At 43.2% G+C, this 24,464-nt stretch overlaps 1 protein-coding gene across 5 annotated transcripts in view; it reads right to left on the bottom strand.

Moving 5' to 3' along the window:
* The window catches only part of LLGL2 (LLGL scribble cell polarity complex component 2), a 74,353-nt gene that overhangs the window by 26,503 nt on the left and 23,386 nt on the right, over positions 1-24,464 (bottom strand). For 4 of the 5 annotated variants that reach the window (XM_044453574.1, XM_044453573.1, XM_044453575.1 and 1 more), the window contains 9 exons: positions 21,221-21,325; positions 11,107-11,204; positions 9,660-9,741; positions 5,906-6,024; positions 4,767-4,925; positions 3,535-3,697; positions 2,506-2,638; positions 1,720-1,774; positions 444-598 (listed from right to left, as the gene is read on the bottom strand). In XM_044453574.1, coding sequence (XP_044309509.1) covers positions 444-598; positions 1,720-1,774; positions 2,506-2,638; positions 3,535-3,697; positions 4,767-4,925; positions 5,906-6,024; positions 9,660-9,741; positions 11,107-11,204; positions 21,221-21,295 — 1,039 coding nt within the window. In that variant the 5' untranslated portion in view covers positions 21,296-21,325. Of the gene's footprint in view, positions 1-443; positions 599-1,719; positions 1,775-2,505; positions 2,639-3,534; positions 3,698-4,756; positions 4,926-5,905; positions 6,025-9,659; positions 9,742-11,106; positions 11,205-21,220; positions 21,326-24,464 lie in introns of those variants that run through there. The other variant, XM_044453577.1, reaches the window with a different exon arrangement.

Here is a 24,464-nt window from a genome sequence, read left to right as displayed (position 1 = left end):
ACGCACAATGCAATACACACAAGGTGGATTTCCTTCTTCCTAATGGCTATTTGCTTATGAGAGTAAATGTTCCAGACAGGAGTTAAGGGCAGCATCACTCATGCAAGTTGTGGAGAGACTCCAGCACTTCTCCAGGAGGGAAAGTCCTGCTTCAAAGGGAGCTTTAAGTTGCTATCCAGGTAACATTGCTATTCACCTTCTATGAGTTGACACTTTCAGCCCCAAACACTGAACCTGATGAATGCAAGATTGTGACCTGGAGTTAAGTCTATGAACACTTAACCAGCATACAAACATGAGCATTCCACAATGATCACCCGAAACTGGGGAATAATAATTTATACATGTGGCATTTCATTGATGCACTTAGCATCAGCAGAAACCAAACTCTATGGCCCCAAAGTGTATCCCGGTAACTAAGAAAAAAAAGCCTTCTACCATACCTGCAAATGGGTCAGCAGTGGCAATGACAAAGAAGTCTATCACACGCGATGTGAAGTCAAAGGCAGTTTGCTGATTGCCATGAATAACTGAAATGCTATGCCGGTCACCATAGCTTGCCCGGGGCATCCCTCCTTGAAATATAATGTAAGGGAGCCTTAAAGAAAGAACAAAAGGGAAGAGTAACAGAATAATTCTACTACTGAGCACTGGAGGATGGGGGGACTGTGCCTTTGCATGGGCTGAAGCCTACCTGGAGCAATGGTTGAAAGGGCCACCACTGCAGCTGGCTGGCTCAGGGTGCTCTGCCGGCGGTGGGGCCCAGAATGGGGCATTCTGGGGGAGGCTGTGGATCTGCAGAACCCTCAACCTCTTGTTCCCGACATCCCATACAATCAGACCTCATAAGTACACTGGCTTAGAGCTGGCATAGTTAATTCTGCCCCATTGGTTTCACTGAGATAAAAGTTTTAGGAGCACCAGTTCAAGAACTGGCAAACCTGCACCCCCTTCCAGCCTTATCACTATGAGCCAGCAGGCCATCAGATGCAATGAATGCTTTCTTTTGCAGATCTTGTGTCCTATTTGGTTATCCAACATATGTAGGACTGCTCTATCCAGCACCTTCTTTCACTGGAAAATACCTTGCTGTAGGACAGCATTCCAGAGACAGAATGATTTTTTCTTTGGAAAACAAACAGCTGAATATTTAGAATCTCTAAAAGTCTTAGTTGGGAAGGAACCATAAATAGCTAGGATGACTGCACTTAAAGATGAATCTTCCCATCAATTATGATAATTAAGGGCCATTCACCACACACCCCTTCCTACTTCCTATCAGAGAGAGAAACTTCCAAGCTGTATGACCCTTTATTTGGGTTTTTAGCTGGTGTGTTACTTTGTTGTACTTGCTGTTTTACTTGGTATTTTTAAAAGAGATATTTAGTTTTTATATGGAATTATGCTGTTTTTAGGACTTATAAGTCAGCATGGGAGGTGCTTGTGGCAAAAGATAAGATATAATCCTATAATGAAAAGTGTGACCATAGCATTTCTAAAATGGATTAAAAGAAAGGTGGCAATTTCTATCCACCTCCCCCCCACCCCCAGTGTTTGGTTAAACAGCCTCATAAAGCTCAGAGTATAAACAGACAAGGGACTTCTGGTGACATCTCAGCTGACTGCAGATTCCTAGCAAGTAGCAGCTCTTGTTACTTCAAGGTCATTCTAGAACCTTAAGAGAAAAGACAGCATTGTATTTTCTGCCAAAGTACCTACCCAGTCTTTGTTGTTTGCCAATAAATCTTGGAGATGGCCTTGCAAGGAAAAGGACCTAGAAGGGCAGATTTATAGAGACAATACCCGATTTTAAACACAATTTTTAGTGGAAAATGCATACAACACTGGGTGTTGGCAATAAACCTGACAGAGAGAAATAAAATACCCCTTTCTCCATATGCAAGAGAAAGTACTCATTACTTAGCTTGTATATTAAGATGACTTTAAAGCACTAACCACACAGACATTGCAATTAGAAGCATTGTCAATATACAGTTCAGAAGCTGCCTTCTCAAGGAGGCCTTCCGACCAGAAGGCTAGAGGCATGGTCCTATGTTACTTGCATTACATTCTTACATTAAAAGATGCCCAACAGATTCCCAGATACTGCAGCTCCCAAGGCCAGAGGACCACAAGCAGCATCACTGGGTGGCACCTTCCAAGGGACCGCTCTGTCTGACAGTATCAATATCTAAATGAGCATCAGATTCTAGATCTTCTCCAGCCTTGTGTGTTTCAGATGTTTGGTACTACACCCCCCACCAGCCCCAGTCACCATGACCAGTGGTCAGGGCCCATGGAAACTGTTGCCATCTACTGTAGCACGCCCAATGCTCAGCAACTGGGCAGGGGCTCCAGATGTTTGAGCCCCTAATGGTGTACCACATATAGCTAGTGGGATTTGTTCAGCTTGGTGGGACCACAGGTGGTACTGACACAGTTGGAAAACATGCCCAGCCAAGTATGATAGGGAAGGTGGGCATTCCCAGCTGCCCATACACTGACCATAAGGCACTTTGCTTTCCAGAGGCGAAGGCTGCCTGTCATCACTGGAAACAGGCCACTGGGTGTAACTTCCATCATAATGGCAGCTGATGATCTGATGGCCATTCCTTTGCCAGAAGAGGTTTTCCAGTTGCTATGGAGAAAACAGTAACCAAGATAACCACAGAATTGTTTGGGCTCATTTGGAAGAAATGCCCAATCAAGAACTCTTAGAACATGTTGCTGTTTTATTTTTAAGTGTACCCTCTTTATTTCTGGTTGCTTTTATCTGAAATCCTTACAGTATCATGAGCTGGAAACCTCAAATTATTTAATTTATTTTTACTGGTTAGATGTTATTTATTATATTGGTATGGATTGTTTTATTGTATTTTGATTTTAATATTACAAGCCATCCTGAGATGCTATGCATAAGCAACGGCATATAAAAGTTTTAAATAAATAAACCTAGAGCTGATTAAGTACTTACCTGGATGTTTTTACCCACAATCTAGGCTACTGAACTAACAGGAGAAGAGCTGGCTCCGTTGGAGGTAGTTAAAAGCTTCAGGTTCCCACATTGTAAGGGAAGTAATGGGACAGTAACAGACTAAGAGCAGTTTTTGATTCAGAAGGCAGCCTTTTTAGCTAGGCCTCTTTAATGTCTAATATGACCATTGACTTACAAAGCTTTTGCATCTGTGTTCAGACAAAAGTATTCATCATGTGGATGATGGTGATGCTATTCGTGTTTGGCCCTGCCACGGGGGCACTTTCCAGCCTGTTCCCACAAAAGCAAAGGTGGGCAGTTTTCATACCTGCCTGCCTACAAAGGCTTATGCCATAATAAATGTGCCACTTTCTAATGCAGGCTAACAGGGCATATTGCTGTCCAGGTGACGATGGCCTACAGCTACTACAACTCCCACCATCCCCAGTGACTGGCCATGCTTACAGGGGGTGGTGGGAATTGTAGGCCATAGAGAGCAAAATTCCCCCTACCACTGATTTTTTTGGCCCTGATCCAGAGCCTTGGGAATGTGCTAGTACCTGACTGCCAAGGAAATGATGTGTTGCTCTGCTATTTATCAAGTCCCAGAGGACAATGAGGCCCCTGCTGTATCCAATCAGGATGTGATTGGAGTTCCGGGGATGTTCCCGTAAGGCTTCAACCAATTCAAGTGACCGCCTGTTTTGATAATCCTCTGGTACCCTGTAAGGAAATGCAAGAAAATGGAAAAGGAGCATTCACCGTTATTTAATATTATTATGAGAGCCAAAGAATTGGCTGAAATATGAATGGATGGCAGGGGGAACTGCTGGAAAAATTCTGCAAGGGGACTGTCCTCCTTTGCATCAGGCACCAGTTAAGGCATCTCTAGGTGAACTACCCCAAGACCCAACCATACTACCCACTGCAGCCCTGGGGGCAGCTAGGACTGGCATCCACATGGTGAGCATTCTACAGAGCTCCTCTGTCTCCAGCCAATGCATGGATTCCACAATTGAATTTTTTTTCATTGTAAGGAAAGAAAGAGACAATTTAACCTGAATCAATACTCCTCCTGTGTCATTATGTAGGCCAAAAAAATAGGGAGGGCCACAACTCCCATCAGCCCTAAATGATACAGGCAACGGTGAGGAAAGATGGGCGCAGTGACCCTCTGGGCATGGGGGTCTACAAGCTGCTCACCTCTGATTTAGATAATTAATTTGTAAAAAATGGATCTGGGAGATATTTACGCACAAAAGGATTTTGAGCTTGTGTGTTTTCCCCACCACGAACTCCATCATGTCCAGAGTGATGCCCCCAAGCCACAGTGGGGCACAACTCTTGGCTTTCTAGTGTCCAGGAAGGCAGCACCAGTCAGCCCGCTTCATGTTAACAGGTTGCTTGTGAACCTAGCAGAATTTATACCCACCCCTATGCCTTATTTCTGCAGCGGGGAGACTCCAGGCTTACAGCATCTTGCACAGTTTACTAGAAGGACCACCAAATGGAGCCAGAAGACAGTGGAGACCATGAACGACTGCATCTCATGAGCCACGCACTGTCAACACCAGCATAAAAGCTCAGGGATTTCAAAGTCTAAATTAAACCTAAAAAATGGCTATTGTTAAGTGACTGGGAATTGGAGGCTTTTGCTGTTCTACTGGAGATTACTCAAAGATCTACCAGTAAATCACAACCCAACACCTGCCTTTCCATGCTTAAAATTATATGCATAGCACAACATCTAGGAATGCTTGCTAGCTAGAATAACTTTCGTGCCTATGTTTACCGTTGCAGCACAACCTCTGGACTAATGGTCCGATCTTCCAGCACTCTGAAGGATGGGAGCTCCACCACAAAGACATTACCACTCTCAGTGCCCAGGTACAGACATTCCTGTGAGGAATGTGCGAGGATTGCTGTTACCTGTGTGGCACTTGGAGGGGAACTGTAAACAAAGAGGGAGAGGGATTCCAATAAGCCACAAATGAGAAAGATTAGTTCCTCCATCGACTTTTACATATCACCATATGAAGCAAGAACCTAATCCATGATCTCTTTTGCAAGTGCCTCAGAAATCATTACTGAAGACCAGAAACTGAAATATGGTTCTTATTCCAAACATCTCAGTGGGAGAAAAAAATGTGATACCAAAAAGGGTAATGAGAATAAAAGCTTGTTGTCAGCTCATCCTATGAGTTTACAGTAAGCAGCAAATACTTCATCCAGATAGACATAGATAAAATGAACAGAATATGTTAAAGCCTGGTTTAAAGACAAAACAAACATGCTATGTAGTAAGGAATAAAAAGGTAGACACTCAGCAAGTTGATCACAAGTCAGCTTAAGCAATCAAAAAGCTTCCAGAGATCCCAGCAGCTGCACCCTTTTGCCAAGGCTGGAATGCACAAACCACATTCAATTCACTTCTGAGAAGACTATTCCCATAGCAAACACCCAGTTCTGTTCCACTGCAGCGCCCCATGGGAGCATCAGGCAAGCTCCTCTACTCCTTGATTACCTCCTTGCCCTTGTCCAAGACAAACTGGAGCTTATTTGGATCAGCAGCAACAGCAAAGTATGTCTTGCCCAAACAATGCAAGGAAGAAGACACCCAAGGGAAGGAAGAAGGGGGAAAGTGGAGAGCAAACACTGCAGCACATTACTAATCCTCCAAACCAACCTTCCCTGAGTTTCTTTCTGAAGTGTTGGACTACAACTCTCTAAATACCCCAAGCCAGGAAGGTGTAGTGTTTAGAAAGCCACATCAGGGATGGACAACCCCAGTTCCCCAAATGAAAGGGGATGAACAGGCTATTCAAAGTGAACAAACTAGCATTCGCTGGAAGACAAATGTTGAATGAAGTTGCCACTGCCTGGCTGCAGTTCCTAATCTGCTTCTGATTATGGAGAAAGTATCTCAGTTACCCAGGGGGTCCTCGGAGAGTGAAATGCCTTTCCTCTTGAAGCTCAGATGTACCGCTGTTGGACTGTTTCAGGATCCATAAATGCAGGCTGTTGTCATCCAGTAGTGTCACTAAGCGGCACTGAAAGTCACAGCCCAGAAAAGGGGAAAAGGAAGCAATCTTTAGAGTGGCAGTAAGTGCAGCAACACTTCAAGAGCCATATTATACATACATTTGTTTTTTTCAGTCACAATAACAGGGACTAATTAAAAATAATGTAATCAGGAGAGAGAAATTCATTAGAAAAAAGGGTGACATGGGGCAGCAGAGGGTTACCAACAGTTAGGTTAAAGGGCTACCCAAATGAACACTGCTGGAAAGATTACCTACTGATCCTATTAATGTGAAGTTCAGAGAATCAATAGAAATAAAGCTGTCTTGTGGCACCTTAAAGACTAATTTATTCTGATATAAGCTTTCATGGATATATTTTATTAAATGCACAGTGGAGAATGTCTATGAAAACTTATTCCAAAATCAATTTGCTGCTTAAATTCTATTTGTTTATTTCCGTTGATTAAGTTTAAGATGCCAGAAGAATCATTCTGTTGTAACAGACTAACATGGCTCTCTCTCTCTCTGGAAAACGGCAAGATGGGCAGTCTGATTTCATACAGGACTAGGGAATGTTCATAAAAGGATGAGGCACTTATTGAGAAAACACAGCAGTAATGTAGCAATTTGTCAGGAAAGTGTGCTAAGCAATGTAAACCAAAACCGAATAAACAGCACTTTAGCATGCAGTTTTCAGAATTCTAGAATTTAGTTCCAGCTGTCAAAAAGAAGACAAGCACCAACATTTCACAGAGATGCAGGCACTTCAGAATCTAAACTTAGCATCAGTGCTCAACTGGTTTGCTGTCTGTCTATTCGATGGAATCTTTTCAAGTTGGTTCAACAAGCTAATAAATGAATGCAGAACGTTCCAAGTCAGCTGTCAAGGTACTATCTATTGTTGGATATGCTACCAGATTTGGAGCCTGATGACAGAGTGAATACCCTCTGAGCAGGGAAAACAGGCTATGAGTGGGATAGGGGATGGGGGCTTAAATGATACATGTCAAGTGAACTTGAATGCATTTCATTACTTGTTCCAGTTGGTAAAAATGTTCCTCTTTGTCATGTACAAGTTCATCAGTGACTGTGCTGCTCCGGCTATTACCTTAATGCCTTCTTCTACGTCGATTTCTATGCTTGGAAATAGTTCTCCTAACTTTCTAAGCCACTTTCCTCTCCTAATCCCACCTGTGCAAAGCCTTTTCTGAATCACAATAGTATCAGCCTCTATCTGCCTCACTCTCCCATACCTGCAGCACTAACTCTCAGAGTCCTTTCCTGCTGTTTTGTCCAGCTGACATAGAGAAGTCCCTGGGCAGAGCCTGGCCATCATGTCTGGGTTCTTCACAGGGCCTCACTTAGTGTGGATGACAAACAGTCAAGAGTCCGGGCTCCACTGTTCAGGACCCGAAAAGATGGCTGCACCTTTCTGCACTTCTTGTTTGTATGCGCAGGCTCTGCTTGGCTCATAATTTAATTCCTAGTCCTCCGAGTGAAACACATCCCCACCCTGTTTTGATGCGAGTAGTGTATTTCAATCTTCTCCTCTCACCTTGCATTCTTTCATGTCTGACTTCGTTCTAAAAGGAGCAGTGCCCCAGAATATTTGTTACGAGCCCAACCCCAAACCAATATTTAGGCATTTAAGAATCAAGCCGTCTAGCTGCAGAAACCACACCTAGCAGAACAGGCAATGTTTCCCATGAGTATATGCCAACATTATGTCACACTCACTGCAGTTGCTGCTCATTCCTGAAATTTTCTCCTTACATGTTTACAATGAGGCAGGAGGATCAGTCCTGGGTTTGCCAGTGAACAAAGAAAAGTGCTAAAACATGATCACCATCACAGAATTCTTCCTTTCTAACCTCAGAGCCTTTTAAAAGGGCTCCACAGCATTTGGGGAGGGGGGCTGGGTAATAAGCTGGGGAGTGCATTGATAGAACTGTGTTATCCAGGAGTCAGTTTCCAGGGAAGGCAGCAAGCTGAGCTCTGAGTACTACATAAAGGGCATCTGTGAACGATTGCTGAAGATAAATGGCAGGGGGGCCTCTTTATACATGACATTTTGTACTTTTCAAGTACTCAGATCAAGCAGCTGCTGCACACGGTACCTGTCTTCTTACAACATGGTTCCAGTGATGCTGCATTTAAGGTAAAACCATGTGCAAAGTTTATACCCTACATCAGGGGTCTCAAACTCGCGGGCCAATGGCCAGGCCGGGCCGGGCGGGGCGGGGCACGGGGCAGGAGCCCTGCGGCCTTCAAAGCGTTGGCGGCGGTGCTTGGGCCGGCCTCCGGGAGCCACGCGGGATGAGCGGCCCACCCCCACCGTGGGGGTGGAATACTTGATGTGGCCCAGCCTCACCCAGACTCTACTTCCAGTGGCCCCCAGGTCAGTTGAGTTTGAGACCCCTGCCCTACGTGGACGTGAATCACTCAGGACAAATGCCAAGTGCTAACCAAACTTGCTTTCCTCTCCAGCATAATCAAAAGCTACCTGGCTGCTGACCCTACTGAAAGAAAGCAGGACGGCGGGTTTCAGGGCTTGCTTATTTTTAGGAGCAAGAGGTGACAACATATACAGCCTGCTCCCACTAGACTGGAATCGTGAGCAGTTTGTGACTGCCAGATAGAGAGACATTTAGCATGCCCTCCTCCTCCGGATGTTTTCTTCTCCGATATAAGCAAACCCAGTTTTAAAAGCACGTGTCGGAACTCTCTTCAGTCCACAGACCGCACCAAATTAGGAAGCTGGGCTAAGCCTACTTGAGTGTGAGAGCCCTTCAAGGGAGAATCGGTTTACTGTTGTGTAAGCTCGTAATTCTAATGTACAAGAGCCTATACTACAAGAAATGAATCATTTTTAGGATACTTCCTGAATTGTTCATAGTAATTTCCTGACTCCAGCAATGCTGTTCGATCACTTTTGTTCTCTCTTTTCTTCCTGCAGCACGGAGGTGGCGGCCTGCCTGACGCAAGTCTCTCAATTACAAATAGAACTAAGAGGGAACGTAGCACCAAGCAGCACTGGATCTGTGCAGGAATCTGGCTACTGAATCATCAAAGGAGCGAGCCCACAAAGCTGGAATCTTTCTCCATCTCACCTGGTAGCTCTCAGCCATACTGGAGGTAGGCCCCAAGCAAGAGTTCTCCTATGAGTTCAGAAATTTGTGGGTTTTCTGGTAAGGAATCAAGGTGGATCTCCAGCCACAGTAGACCCCAAAGAACTGAGCTAGCAACCACATCAGGGCTACAGCAGGAGGCATAAACAGATCTTGCTTTTGGATAATGAGGCATTACATTTAAAAATTGGATATTGGCATGCATGTATAGATAAGGCAGGGTTAGGGAGGCTTCTCCTTCTCTGCAATTGCACATTTGGGCTCAGAGTTTGGCTTCCTTCCTTAAGGAAACACTCTTTGCCCCACTTGGCCAGGATTTTTCCAGGTTCAGAAAAGTACCTTTTTTAAAAAAATAAAAAAAGTTTATTCAGAAGTTTTGAATCTTCTCATAGTCAAATCTGCATGATCCTTATTGTGTTTTATATTATGGTAGATGAGGGGAAAAGTCCATCTCAGTCACTAAAATCCATATAGACTACAGAAGTTTGAAAACAAACAGATAACACACAAAGCAGTTACCTGAACTCTACTCACCTGCCCAGGAATGAAATGTATTTGTACAACTGTGTTGGTCTCTTCATGCAAACCCATGAATTCAACTCCCGGAGTTCCATAGCTGGATGACTGGTTGAGGTCAATAGCATCTGAGTGTAGTGTTTTTTAAAATTATTTTGCTGCACTCAACTTGCATGAAATAAGTTCTATCTTATAGTAACAGTGATTTCTTCCTATACTGTGGCAACCATTATGCTGAAGTCACCCCAGGTAATTTGACATGTACCTGTAATTATAGAGAATTATTACCACTACTTAGAAGAGGCATGTAGCAGACATAAATACAGCCATTTACCCCCCAATTTATATGGTGAGAGAAATGTAGGCACAGCTTATCGAAATATTTGCTAGCTAACAGGCAAGAGCTGTTCGGAAATCCTATTTGAAATGTGTTAGCAGATGACTTTCATGTGCACATGTCCACCTGGTTTGAATTCGCTTACCAGGGGAAGCATGCCCTTGTGTAGCACTTTGGGAGTTGGGAAAGATGGGATGACTGGAGCCTGTCTCTTCTCAAAGATGCCTCCGGATGTTGCAATCCCTGTTTAATCCATAACCAGTTGACAGATGGCTCAACCCTTTCTTGCAAGAGCCTTCCTGAAGGGAAGCCTTGCTAGAAAAAACAATGCCGCTAGAAAGGAGTCAGGCATTTCCCCCACCCCAACCCTTTACTGCTTAGCTGACTCAGTTTGATGGGAATCAGGATTGCCTTCATACACATGCTACACATATGGATGGGATGGATGAAAGAGAAGCACCTTTAACATTCTCTCGGTTAGTCTGGCATTTTAGGGATACCAGTACAAGACAGCCAAAGCTTTATTTATGACTCAAAATTCAAACCACTAATCCTGGACTTTGCTAAAAATAGACATTTCTTCTGTAGTAGGATATTTAAACCAGAATTGGAATGTGGTTAATAAACTATTTGTCTATGAGCACCACTTTCCACAAGCCTAGATTAGCTTTAAAGTCACAGTTTTGCAGATTTCACTTGAGTTATTCAGTGGAACCTCTCTTATGCCAAACTCACCTGACCAGGTTACCCTAGTCCATCACAAAGTGACTAGGCACTGAGTCAGCATTTTCTCAGCCCTACTCCCCCTACCATATCCAACGTACATTATGCAAATATTCACCCTTGCAGAATTACAATCAATGGAGAGGATGGGGGCAGCAAGTATCTTGTTTGTCTCCCAGCCTTATTGTCTTCCATGTGTTGGAGGGGGAAGTCTGAATTTTGTAGCTTGCTCAATGCAGTTGAGATTTGGAACCCTGCATGCAAGGGAGAATGCCCAAGCTGAGTTAATGTATAGAAAGCTGCACTGAAGGGAATGCAACAGGAATGGAAAGTCTACCCATACAGTTGGAATACCTACTGCTGCTGGAGGCCTTTTTCCAGTTCAGGGAACAAGTAAAAGGATACAGTTTGATAGCTCCTGACCGTGTCCCAATAGCCATAAGACGGAGGAAAGAACTGTAACCCAGGGCACTGGGTTGGTGGGGGAAGCCATGTTCAACTGTCTGGTGGAAGGACAAACACAAACAAAGCATTAAGCACAAACAAAGCATAAGAACAAGAATTCTGGTTTATGTCCAAACAAACACAATGCATTTACTTATGCAGCAGCAAGAGAACTCATAATATACTGAATCCTGGGTTCAAGAAATATGTCAAGATAAAGGTTGGTAGACTAGAGGAAATGTATGTGTGTGTAACATACAGTATAAATAATAAAACATACAAAGCAAATAAAAACTTATCCTACAGATGCAGAATTCATAATTCAGACTAACAAAAACATCAAATATGGATGAATGCTATCCTGTAATTTATTATTTCAAAATGTTACAAAGATACTCCACTTTCCACTCAACCTACTCTTAACCATTTGATTCTCATGTGCTGATATATCACCAATTTTACCCAATTATTGAAATGCTCTTTAGAACAAGATTTGGGGGACTTAAAATACTCTTTAGAAAGAGATTGAACAGTCCAGCCCTGACTTGTTCTATCATCGCACCTTATGTACAAGTGGGTGTGAGAGAGGGATTAGTTTTGAGAAGTTTCTCATTCTCACTTTGTCTATGTGATTTTCAGCAAGCGATCAACCATAGAAAGGAGCTCTGTGATCTTAAGCAAAGCAACAATATCTTACATGGCATTTCCCTGACTCTTTAAACCTCGCCAGCAGCAACAAGAACTCTGACACCTACTGTGCTGAAGTCTGCTGCAGTTGTCTTACAGGGTCAAATCTTTAGCCCAGTTAAAATTTATCCTGGCAACAGCATTCCAGATTTGCAAGCAGAGGGTGTCTTGGGAGCAAAGCACCAAGACAAAGACCCAGCTGTCTAGGGAAAGAGGGCGCATTTGATTTCATGAGTGTTTTGAGATTCTCCCTCTTGGGAAGTAGCCCTTACAAGTAAATAGAGACAGCTGGCCTCCTGAATATTAATGTACACAGCTTGGACTATTTGCTCCCTCTTGCTGCTTCCTAACTTCCATTAGCCCTGCTACCAGAAGCCCTTGGACTGGAGATATCAGGGGCTGAACCCCAGGATCAGCTATGACCTCATCCTGGACAGTATTTCTGAGAAAAATAAAAGAAATCAAAAGGGCTTCCATAGGGAGCTGCTGTCCTGCTTTTCAAAAAGATTCCAATGATGACATCACAGCCAAACAAAAAGCCACTCCGGAAGAATGACAACTATTTTGCTCTTTCAAGTGCTAGGGCAGATCAGCACATCCCTACCGCAAGAGGAAAGCAGCAAAGGACACCCTATTACACATGTGAAGAGAAATAAGCTAAGCTGCTTTCAGTCTGGAAAGCCACATGAGATCATATGTAGGAAGAACTGGTCTATCGGCTCTTGTTCAGTTTCCCACGTGCTGCTTAGGAAATCTCAGACAAGCAGAGCATGAAACTTTAAAGAAAGTAGACGGGGGAAGCAACACTGTAATTTCTTGCAAGCCCCTGCTCCCTGCCTGGACACAATGACCTGGAGCTGGGAACTAACTGTTCTAACATGCTTTGTTTGCAGACTTCCCATAATGTATTAGAATGACAATGTACCCTATGTCCATATTCTGGTTTCCTGAGCTCATCAGCCAGCTCATCCACTCATTTGATGAGCTTTAAAAAAGAAAACAAAAGAAAGAGACAAGAGCAGCTCCATTTTATATCACTGTCTGCACCAACAGACAGGAGAAGCAGGTGTACCTTGAATGGGGGAAGGGAGGAAGAGAGAACAATGAAGACTTTTAACCATGTTTTTCACAGAGAAACTCTCAAAAGATGAGCAAGAGTAGCCTTTGTTAAGAGTCCTTTAGCTTTCTTTTTGGATCAAGTTATCCTTCGAACATGGAAATTCATTTAGCTTGGCAGGGTTGGGTGGGTTTCAGACTGCAATTAACAGCTCTCTTTAAATGGACAGGCTCACTCAAATCCAGCACAGAACTGGAACAGATTGGCAGCAGTTTCTCCCACTTCTCACCCAGCGCCAGCATTCATAATCATTTTACAATTGTGAGGGAACAGCTGCTTCCTCGAGTTCTCCACTGAAAAGGGAAGAGGTGTCTAGGCAGTGGTGAATCAGATTCACAACTACTCATTCAAAGAGACAGCCCATGTTTACATCAATTAACAGGGCAGGTTGGAAGCTGGCTACAAGCAAGGAACCCCTCTTAGGCATGAATTAAGTGGAATGCTTCCAGTTAGGTAAAACACGGGTAAACCAGCCTGTCTGGCAGCTGAGCTTTGCCAGTCAGACACTTCAGCACTGCCAGTTGAGGCATGCCTGTCCTCCAGGCCTTCACATGGGCCTGACTGAGGAGAGGCAGGTACAGTTTCTTTACCAAGGAGTTTCACTCTACAGCGTCTATTGATTTAACGGACGATTTCTACAACAGGTAGCACAGACGTCCTTAAATCCCTCCGCTGGCACCCTCAATTCAGCAGGTGCTGAGGAGCATGAACTTTGTGGCTGGGAAACATGGAGCTCATTAAGAAGACACTCACCACAATGCTTGGTCAGAAAAAGAAGCTGACCATCTGAAAGAGTATTTAATAGAATCTAGTGTATTGTTTTATACAGTATCTTGAGTGCAAAACTAAGACATTCCCATACAAGGAAACTTGCAAGCAGTTTGTTCTAAAAGTCAATAAAGCATACTTTAAAAAGACAGACATGTTTTGCCATTTATTCTGACAAATACTAGAGCTATAAAATAAAACCTTCATTCACACTGTCTTCCTACATAGTGTCTTTTATGTGCATCTGTTCTAAATTTGTGTTTTACTTGGGCGAGTGTTAACCCACCAAGATGGAAATAGCTTCAGGAAAAGCTTAAAAGAGGCAAACCAGGAAGGGTTCTGGCCTGCCTATCTGTCAGCAGATCAATACTTCAGAAAGCACCTGAGCTTGTCCCTTGATAAGACAGCCTGAGGCACAACCTTGAGCTTCTTTTACCATGTGGCCCTCAAGCACAGAAGGAAAGACACACAAGCACCCACTGAGAGTGAATACCACAAATCTCCACAAGAGCCAATTTGTCACCACAGGGAGGACACAACTTCCAAAGCAAAAAACAGCATTCCCTGTTTCCATCTTTGGTGGAAAGCCTGTTACAACATCATAGGGAGAGACTGGAAGAGCTGGTTTGCTTTGGTCAATCCTGAAGACAAAGTCTGAGCTGAAGGCAATTACAGTAAAAACACCGCAGACTTTACTTAACTAAGCTCGTTTTAAATGGTGGTTTGGACACTCACTTCACACAGCCAACCTTCCAAGTGCCTGAGGAGTGGATTTGTTGGAGTGGCTTCCATACATGAATGCAGCAGTTAGTCTGTTGTTTAAGACAACTTTATATTGGGCAGGTTTTAAGCTTAAGAATTATAACAAAGGAGAATGATAACGCTGGGTATATGAATGAAGCAACTAGATCTGGGTAGGACAGGAAACTAACTCAGCACAGCTAGCAGTGTGGCTGAGAGGACCCTAAAAAGTACATGCGGGGGCGGGGTGGGGAGTTAAGGTCAAAAAGACCTTACACTGAAAATTTGTAGGGGCCACTGTCAAGGAATCTACAAAACCAAAACACATTTAGATCTGAAGTAGTTCATGAGGAGTGGGAGCAGATCTAACAGGAAACCACCAGGAGCTTCTTTTTAGATTATTTCCAATTGTTCAAAGTGCTTCCTATGCATCATCTAGTTGTAACCCTGCACAGCAAGTCCGTTTTGCTATCCCCCATGGTGGCTGGGGAGGGTGGGCCAAGGCTGAGAGGGTGTGGCCTGGCTAAAGCCATCTAGTGAGCTCACAGCAATTTGCATACTGGGGGTGGGATTTGTGCAGATACACACAAACTCATCCCACATCTGATTCCATCACCCTAAGAAGAGACAAGAGACTACAGAATCAACAGTCTGCAGAACACAAATTTTACAGTGCCTGCACACCCCTATTTGGAGCTCATGCACATTTTACCCTGCACATGTAGCAAGATTTCACAGCATCCTTTCTTGCCACCACCAACCTCAGTCCTTATTACTCCTATCCTCTGTCCAGTAGCAGGGAAGGGGAGAACATAATCCTGAGCAGGTGCAGCTGAGAGAGAAATGTGGGGCGGGGGGAGCACGAGGGGAGTTGTTCCAGGAAATAAGTATATGAGGCCACTTGCTCTCAAGGAAGTGTTTCATGCCCCAAATCTAGGGGCCATGTGGCAATCAGCTGTTTTCCTGATGCTTTAAATGAGTTTATTCCATGCTACAAGTCCTCTTTTTCTTTTCCATATAACTCTCCTCTAATATGAAGTATCATCCAGCATAGGTTGCTCTTTAAAATCACAGCAATAACAGCTGGATGTGTTAAAAGATTTGCTACACTATTCCGCCTCCTCCAATATTTATAACCTGCTTTTCTGCCTCCTGCAAGAACCCAAGACAGCTTAGAATATTTCTCTCTCTCTCCATTTTATCCTCATAACCACCTGGTGTATTCAATCAGGCCGAGAGTGACAGTCTTAAAGTCACCCAGTGAACTTTTGTGGCTGAGTGGGGACTAGAACCCAGGACTCCCAAGTCCCAAACTAACACTCTAACTACCACACCACACAAGTTCTCATCTGTAGCACTAACAGCATATATAACTTTATTCTGTCCAGAATGAACTTTTATATTTGGTTTTTTAATTGACCAGAGGATGCATGGTGCACGTGCTCGAGGCAGAGACAAAAGGAGAAGGTACTGGTTTATAATATTCAGAGAGCAGGAAGGATTAAGGTTATGGGGGTGGGGGTGGGGACAGGGAGTTAACACTTGGAAATCACCTGTTCATCAGGCCTGTGCGCCCAATCTTCACAATGCTGGTTTTGTTGTATTATGGAACAACTTGGCAGTTAATTGCTGTACAAGATGAATTTCCAAGGTTTTCAACTTTTTTATTGGAAGCTCAGGTTTACCAGCATTTGCTTCCTTCTCTGCCACACAACCACCTAATTCAACTTCACCTAAGGGGAAGAATATCAAGTACACTAGCTCTTAACTTAGCAGAGGTGGTAGTTTCAGGTTTTGTTCTAAATGTGTGTCTTCGGTGTATCTGTTGTATATTTATAAGTGTTGTAAGCAGCTTTATAGCTCTAATCAAAAGGAGGAATATAAATCTACTTTAAAAGCCAATCAAACTTTAAAAATGACTCCCCTAATTCTTTTGCAGCCTGGAAGTTTGGTTGTCCATCCAGTTCTATTGACATGTGGCAGCTCATACACTGTTTTTAGAAACCAACAGTGAACCTAATAGGTTGACTCTTTGCCATTCAATCATGTACAGAGTTTTTGCACACACAAAGCCCCCGCTCCCCGAGAAGATTCACATAGCTATACACTATTCTTCTTAACATGCTGCAGCGTTATCCCAGTTCACAAGATCTTTCTGTTCAGCTGCTTTGGAAGATGCAGTAAGGAACTGGCAAATTCACAACTTCCACAGTAACTGAGATTCCATACAGCCTTCTTAGTAAACCTCAAAACTTGCACAGGCTTGGGCTGCTACGAGACCATCCATTCAGTTGGTGGCTATAAATGATACCGATGTTCTTTCCGCAAAGCAAGTCAGTGAGGTCACAATCTGGCTTAGAAATGTCCTAATCTTGGTGGCTGCTATTGTGGGTGAAGAACAGGCAGAGAATCCTGCCAGTTTGGGATGGCAAATTACTATGCTTCAGGCTGAAGAGCCTTGCATGGGGGTCAGGGGAAGTGCATGCCTTGAGCAAGCTGTAACATAGGGTACTACTTCTTGGGAAAATGTCCTGTGTACTAGTCATGCTTCCTAAAAGGCAACAACCCCAAATACAAAAAGTCCAAAAACAAATACCCCAATTCTTCAGATTTGTATAATCAAGGCACACATCCTAGGGTTAACTAAATATCTCTGCTACCAGTGGGAACCAAGCTCACATCTCCTAAAATAGAGTCTTCTAAAGGTCTTGCTTCAGATTCTGAATTCAGGACTGGATAAAGAAGTAGGCCTAGAATTCTCAGCTAAAATGCCAAGGCCAGAAGCCCCATAGAAAAACCAGGGAGAGGCCAGGGAAATTCCATTTTGGTAGGAAACCACGGAGGATGCTACGTTGAATGGAAGCGAAATTAACATTATTAGTCCAATTGTCCAGTATCAGATAGACGGAGCAGACCAATTTAGTAGCATCAGACATTCGCAGAGATTGGCCCATAAGCATCATCCAGGTGGAGCCACACCTTTTGGTCAGAAAGGGAGGAGGGGTGGTTCATTCGGAATCAACTTTGTATTAAAATACTATTTGGGAAATAGAGTCTTAATTTGCTTGCCTATTTGACTCTTGGCCTTTGCGATGCTCTTATCTTGTGTCCTACCTGGGCTCTTGTCATGAGCACAGGAAAGCACCTGGGCCTTTCCATGATTGGGTGTGGGTAGAGCAGGAGCAAGAAGAAGATGGGCATGTTCCTTCCTCCTCCTGATGCATATTTGCTCTCTCACCTGTCCACCAAGTTAAGGGTTCAAGCCTCAGTCATTTGTGGGATTCAGACAGTTTTGATTTATACAACTAAAGTTATGCTATACCAATCACTCCAATAACTTCTCATTAGGTAAATAACTTTTCATTGGGCCAGATAGGTAATTCCAAGTTTGGGGTCCAGTTTTAAGCACTTGGATGCATTCCTGAACTCATTCTGAAGAGGGGCACAAGCTAGTAATGAGCAAGCAGCCCCGAATCATGGATTAGTCACATTCTTGCCCAGTGATAACAGTGTGGGCAACCTGTTGTTTTCAGCCTAATTGCAAAAGCCCTTTGCCTATGATCAATTTGGACCTGTGGCAACAGTGATTTATTCTTTCCTTAAGAACCTGCTGCATGGAAAAGAAGAGGGAAAGAGAAAAGGGGGTGGCCCACCTATGTTTGGTCCTGGTCTTGGTCACCAATGGCTTCAGCCCCACACACCACCGTCTAGCTCCCTGCCAAGATTCTGTTGAGGACTATGTTCCCGCCACAGAAAAAAAACTGCCAAGCCCCACATTACAGGAAAATCAAGGACACTCTCTTAGGAGCTGTCCAGGCTCAGTTCTGCCCCATGAATTTGACAGACAGAGCTCACAGACAATGGAAAACAGCCAGATTTCTTGGCTTCCCTTGACATCACACATCTGATGTTCAATCACATTCTACTTTCTCAAAACCTTTTTGTTCAGTCTGGTACCTTCGTCCCGAAACATAATTACCCATTCTGAAACGCCCTATTGTAATAAAAATAGAATGAGTAAAGACCAGAAGCTTCCAGGGCATGCACACACAGGAAGCCTTACTAGATGTTGGACATGAAGTAGTTTTTCATAATTAAAAAGGTTTAAGTCCCTGATATACTAATAAGTTGTGCTAGTTCATCTCTCCATATTATGATGCTGAATGCACCCCTTAGCAATTACAGGACTTCTCCATCACCTGTAAATCTGAACACGCAGTTTCATATATTCTAAATTGTACTTTCTGGAATTTTCCAGTGGAAATGTCAATTAAATTTGACTGTGTTTGATGCCACTTAAAAGGATTCTTCGTCAGGGAAAAGAAAACATTCCACTGAGCAAACAAAACTAAGAGAATGTGTTCTTTTTATGGAACACGGTTGATTATGAAGATTGGAGCCCAATTTGAAGAAATATGAGGCCAAGTAAATTGTTAAACATGCAAAGCATTCTAGCATTGCAAAGTATTCGGGCTTACCTTGGAACTGATCTTCCAGAACATCTATTTCAGGTCAGTGACATTAACATTACAAATGGCGCCTGTCCTCCTATCATGCGTGGAATGTAAAGAAAACTCACAATGTAGAGGGCTAGGGATGTTCAGTTGTGCACCTATGGCAAGGATTACCAATTCATAGTGCTCAGAATAACATATGAAGTCTAAATGGTTGTTGAATAGGTGATCTGAGAGCAGGCTTGTCTGCATATGTGCCGGCCTCTGAAGCCTGCCTCCATATTCCTCAAGGAGGGGCACCTTTTCAAGTTATAGCATTTGATTCCACTGGAGGTCCAGTTGGCGCCTGCTCTTCTGACTTTTAGATGCCGACTTAAGATGTATCTGTTCCATTGTTTCCATTGTTATTTTAATAGGTGAACTGTTGGTTTTAATGATGTTTAAGATTTTAGATTATTAAATGCTGCTGCCATTAAAATGCTAGAAATTGATACAAATTAAACTTTAATCGGTCCATGTTTTACTTTTGGAGCTTTCTATAATATATATTTATTTGTTTTATTATTCTTCTCTTGTTTTATTTTGCTTAATTTCATTTTGATAGCTTATTTATGGATTTTTGTTATTCACTTTTGTAATTGTGACTTGTAATGTGTACTGCACTGTTCATTATGCTGTTTATAAATTTAATCTTATAGCTAGTGGGGCAGCATATACATTGAATAAATAAACAAACAATAAAATTGTGTCTGCTTTTTAAATCCAATTCTCCCATCACCACCATCAGTGCCCACCAAATCCTGTTGCTTTGGGGGAACATGCACAACATGGCTAAAATCGTATCTGCACTGAACAAACTGAAAGTAGTACACCTGAAATTACTCTTTATATAAAAATGTTAAGCAATACAAAACGGGGTATTTACACACACACACCTTTACATTCCTGGTTCACAATCTAGCAAGTAAAGCAGACATGTGAGCAGCAGTCTCAACACAAGCTGACACAGCTTCAGGTGTCAATTTGCCAGTTCTGGCAGTGGTGCAGAGCCCGAAACTTCCTAGGTGAGCAAGCCAGGTGGGTCCATGGGTGCGATTCAACTTGCAGTTATTCAGTCTACTGTGACTCAGCATAACCATGGAAAAAAGACTGGAGATCTCAAGTCACTGCTTTCAAGACCAAATTTCTTAAAGCCAAGTAAGGAAGCTTCAACTCCAGAAAGGCCTGGAGTGATTTTGCTCTTTACACAAAGACCTTTCAGAACAAGTGCATGTGGCAACACAAGACCTGTGGGAGGAAAGCAACCTGGAAAAGCAATCAAACCACCAAGTGCTCTCTAGCCTTTCTAAGATACATTCTCCTCCATCATATCTTCAAGCAATTACACTCAGAGTAAGCTTAGAATATTCCAGCTAGGAGTGGCCATGCTTGAAGATGGCAATCAAACCTTGCTTCAGTTCCTGTCATCACTTGTTCATGACTTCTGTTCATGATTGCCAAGATAGTTACCAACAAAACAGTTAACCAACAAATTACCAACCAATAAATTACCAACAAAACAGTTAACAATTTGCAGGACACGGTGTGCACCAGACAAACGATGTATGTTTATTTAACTATTTCAAAGCAGCCAACAGGACTGTTACGGTGTGAAATTAGAGGAAGCTGTTCATAGGGAATATATGGATTTCTCATTTAGCAGAGATCCATTCATAGGTAGTGTGATTTAGCAATTGCATGATGGCTCAGAGCAGGCACACTATACCAAGAAAAAAGCACGACATCACCCTTCTAGCTTTTGCTACAGTCATTAATATCACATAGACTTTTCAGAAGTACAGTCGAATACTCCCACACCCAATTGCGGGGGATATGTGTAAGCCTGGGAGTTGTACATTGTCCCTTACCTGTTTGTTTTAATAGCAGTATTATAACCAAACCAAAACAGTTTGCATGTGCCTCCTCAAAGGGAAAATATTGCCAAGCAAGAGATAAAGGCAATCTGCCTGAGAAAATAAATGAAGCTTAAGAGATCTGAATGTCCATCTGGAACTCAGGAAACAGCTTGCTAGCGTAAGGCACACACATACATAAAGAATACGTTGGGGCTGGGAAAACACAGCTCTAGTTTCCCAAATATTTGTTCAGTGGCATATCCTACACCAACTCAAAGGCCAAGGTAGATTGCCAGTGCTGAACGCAATCGTCCCCTTCAGTGGCAAGTGTTCCCGTGGCTTCCATCCTTCGAGTCTGCTTGAACAGGCTAATCTTGACAAGTTCTGTGCACATTTCTTCTTTGGCTACATACCTTGTTGAACTGGAAAAGGTCTCGCTTGAGCCTCTCTCGAACTGGGTCGTGTCCAGGCCTTAAAAACCGTCTCATTTTTCCTCTTTAAGCACTTGGCACTGAAACCTAAGGAAGAACAACCACCTTGGTTAGGAGGCTTTGATTAGCAAAGTTATGCCACACACAAAACTGAAATAGTTTACATCTTGCCCTTTCTGGTCAGCAGAGGAAATGACAGTGCACTAGAAGCCCAGTGATGTTTAAGAGGAGATAAGCATTTAAGAGAAACCATTTCTAAAGATTCTCCTACTTCTCAGGGTAATTGGCAATGCTGCCCAGTATCTACATACTAGTCCCCTCTTTAATGAACAAGGAGGAAGAAAAATGGGAAGTTTAGCTAGTCTCATGAGTGCAGCATAACAAGGACCAGGTTTATTCTTTACCAAAGGAAGCACACAGCATATTAAAGCCACCTGTAGAAAAGCTTATTCTTTATGTTCCATGTTAGTTATTCTGAAGCTTCTTCATCCTAGTTCATACAATCTCTAATCGGGATTAGAATCTACACGTTCCTCCTTAGGATTCAGATAGGGTGCAAACCTACAATTGATGTGAGCCGCCCCAAGGCTTCGGCGAATGGGGCGGCATAAAAATGTTTTAATAAATAAATAATAAATACAATCATACAACTTCAAGCATTCCCCAGATAGTCAGGAGTTGTAGGATTTCTCTGTCTAAACTTGCACAGGATTGTACTCTTAGAACAGTAGAGAAACTAACTTGCAACTTTAGCACCTCTTTATCATTATTTACTGAAGGCCTTGCTGTTACCAGGCATAATTGTAAGTAAAACAACCAAGTTATGGGTTGCCAGAATGGCCTATAAGCCCAAAATATGTAATGCTGACAAACCTGTCCTAGGTTCACATGACATGACATGACATGACATGACATGACATGCCTTGCCTTGCCTTGCCTTGCCTTGCCTTGCCTTGCGAACTCAGTCAATCAAAACCAATTCAACAAGGCAGCAGCCAATATTTTTATAAGTGTCGTAGCAGGTAGAATGCTGGCCTGGGATTCAGGTGATCTCAGTTCTAGTCCACACTTGGCCTTGAAGTTCACTGGGTGACTCTGGGCCAGTCACTGACTCTTAGCCTAACCTACCTCACAGGGTTGTTGTGAGGATAAAATGGAAAGGAAGAGCATGTGAGCCAGCTTGGCTTCCTTGCAGGAAAAAATGGGCAGGATATAAATGTTAAAGAGAGAGAGGGAAAATGAAGTGAAACAAACTGGTCTTTTAGTGCACATTTGAAGGCCTGCATTGACAGAATTCTGCATTTTGGTCATGATTCAATTCCCCAAATATGCAGCCATAACCAAACGTGCCAGAAGTCTCATGTCCAGCAAAAGGATCTCAATCCAGCCTGTTTCTTTACACTGGCTTAAGTGTTGGACTGGGACTCAGGAGATGCAGGTTGTAGTCCCTACTCAGCCATGAAGTTCTCTGGGTGACTTTGGGCCAGCCATGGACTCTCAGCACGAGTCACAGAGTTGTTGTTGTGAGGATAAAATGGAGAAGAGGAAGAGGAGGCTTATGTAAACTGTTATAGTTTGTTTATTTATTGCCCCACAGTCCACAGGGCTCTCTGGAAAGTTTGCAAATATTAAAATCATAAAAACAAGTTTTAAAATACTCACAAAAATAGTACAGTATACTAAAATACTGTAAAAACAACATAATCAACAATCAAGGACAAACAACCAGATACAACAGCAATTTATAAATAATATTTAAGCTGCTTCAGCAATAAGACATTCTGACTTAACTATTCAAATATTTAGAAAATACAGAGGTTATCATCTGGTGCTGAAATGTAATGGATGGTACCAGGCACACTCCTCTGGGGAGCAAGTTCCAGAGACTGCGTGCCACTACTGGGAAGGCCCTTCTCCTGGTTTTCAGCCCCCTTACATCTTTGGGGATGCAGTCCCTGAGAATGACCTTGACAGACATTCTTAAGGGTTCAGTAGGAATATAATGGAATAAGACATTCTTTCAGTTAGGCTGGCCCAAAGCCATTTATGGCTTTAAATGTTAGAACACTCTCAATTGGGGCCAGACTTCAACTGGCAGCCAATGCAGCTGATAGAGGACTGGCCTGATGTGATCCTGTGGACCAGTCCCCATTAAAAGCCATGCTGCCCTATTCTGAATAAGGTGCAGTTTCTGGACCATTTCCAAAGGCAGCCCCACGTAGAGTGTGTTCCAGTACTCCAACAGGGCATGATAACCGCCTGTCCATATAGGGGCATAGTTGGTAAGTCTAAGCGAATAAAAGGTGCCCCATGCCACTGAGTCCATTGCGACTTCAGTGACAGTTCTGGGTCTAGGAGCGCCCCCAAACTATGAACCTTGTCCTTTAGGGGGAGTGCAACCCCATCTGGGACAAGTTGAAGGTTTCCTAACAGGACAAAGGATCCACCCAGCAACAGAACCTCTGTTCTTGTCTGCACTGAGTTTTTATTTATTGGCCTTCAACCAATCGATTACTGAACTCATGCAATGATTTAGAATAGCCACTGCCTCAGCTGGGTTTGATGAGGAAACAGGCAGAGCTGAGTGTCATCTGCATATTGATGACACCTCTGCCTGTACCTCTGGATAACCTCTCCCAGAGGTTTCATGCAAATATTAAAAAGCATGGGGGATAACAGATCCTGGCAGAAAAAAGGGCAGGATATAAAAGTAATAAATCAATAAAACAGACATGAGCCTCATCATTTATGCTGATATGTAACCCATGCATTCCAAGGAGCCGATACAACTCTGTCATTAAGTCAAGGATGTTTGAAAGCAATCATACAGATGGTCCAAGACATTTCCTGAGAACTCAAGACCTCAGCTGGACCTCCAGTGAAACCTATAGGAAATCCCCATAAAGACCCTTAAGACCACCCATATTCATCAGGCCCTGGGATTGGACCAGGAAAGCAGTACTCCACTCCTATAGTAGCCTGATGGTCCAGCTTGCTCAGGTAATCTGTCTGTGACGATTGAGTGGCTCCGCACCTACAGGACATTACCCCCCTATCTGAATATAGCAAACAGAGTCCAAGCCCTGCCACATATATTCAATCAAACATACACTACTTTGAGACAGGGCCGTGGAGGCCATGAAAGCCCAGCTGCTCTAGGCAAGGTGACCTAACATGAACATTGAAGCCTCCACAAGACCAGCATCCTTAGGCTCCTCAACCCCAC

The sequence above is a fragment of the Varanus komodoensis genome, unplaced genomic scaffold (genome assembly GCF_004798865.1).
Source record: "Varanus komodoensis strain SLA01 unplaced genomic scaffold, ASM479886v1 scaffold7_1, whole genome shotgun sequence".
Lineage (NCBI taxonomy): Eukaryota > Metazoa > Chordata > Lepidosauria > Squamata > Varanidae > Varanus > Varanus komodoensis.
The sequence above is the reverse complement of the archived record's forward strand: the minus strand, read 5'-3'. Positions and strand labels throughout refer to the sequence as shown.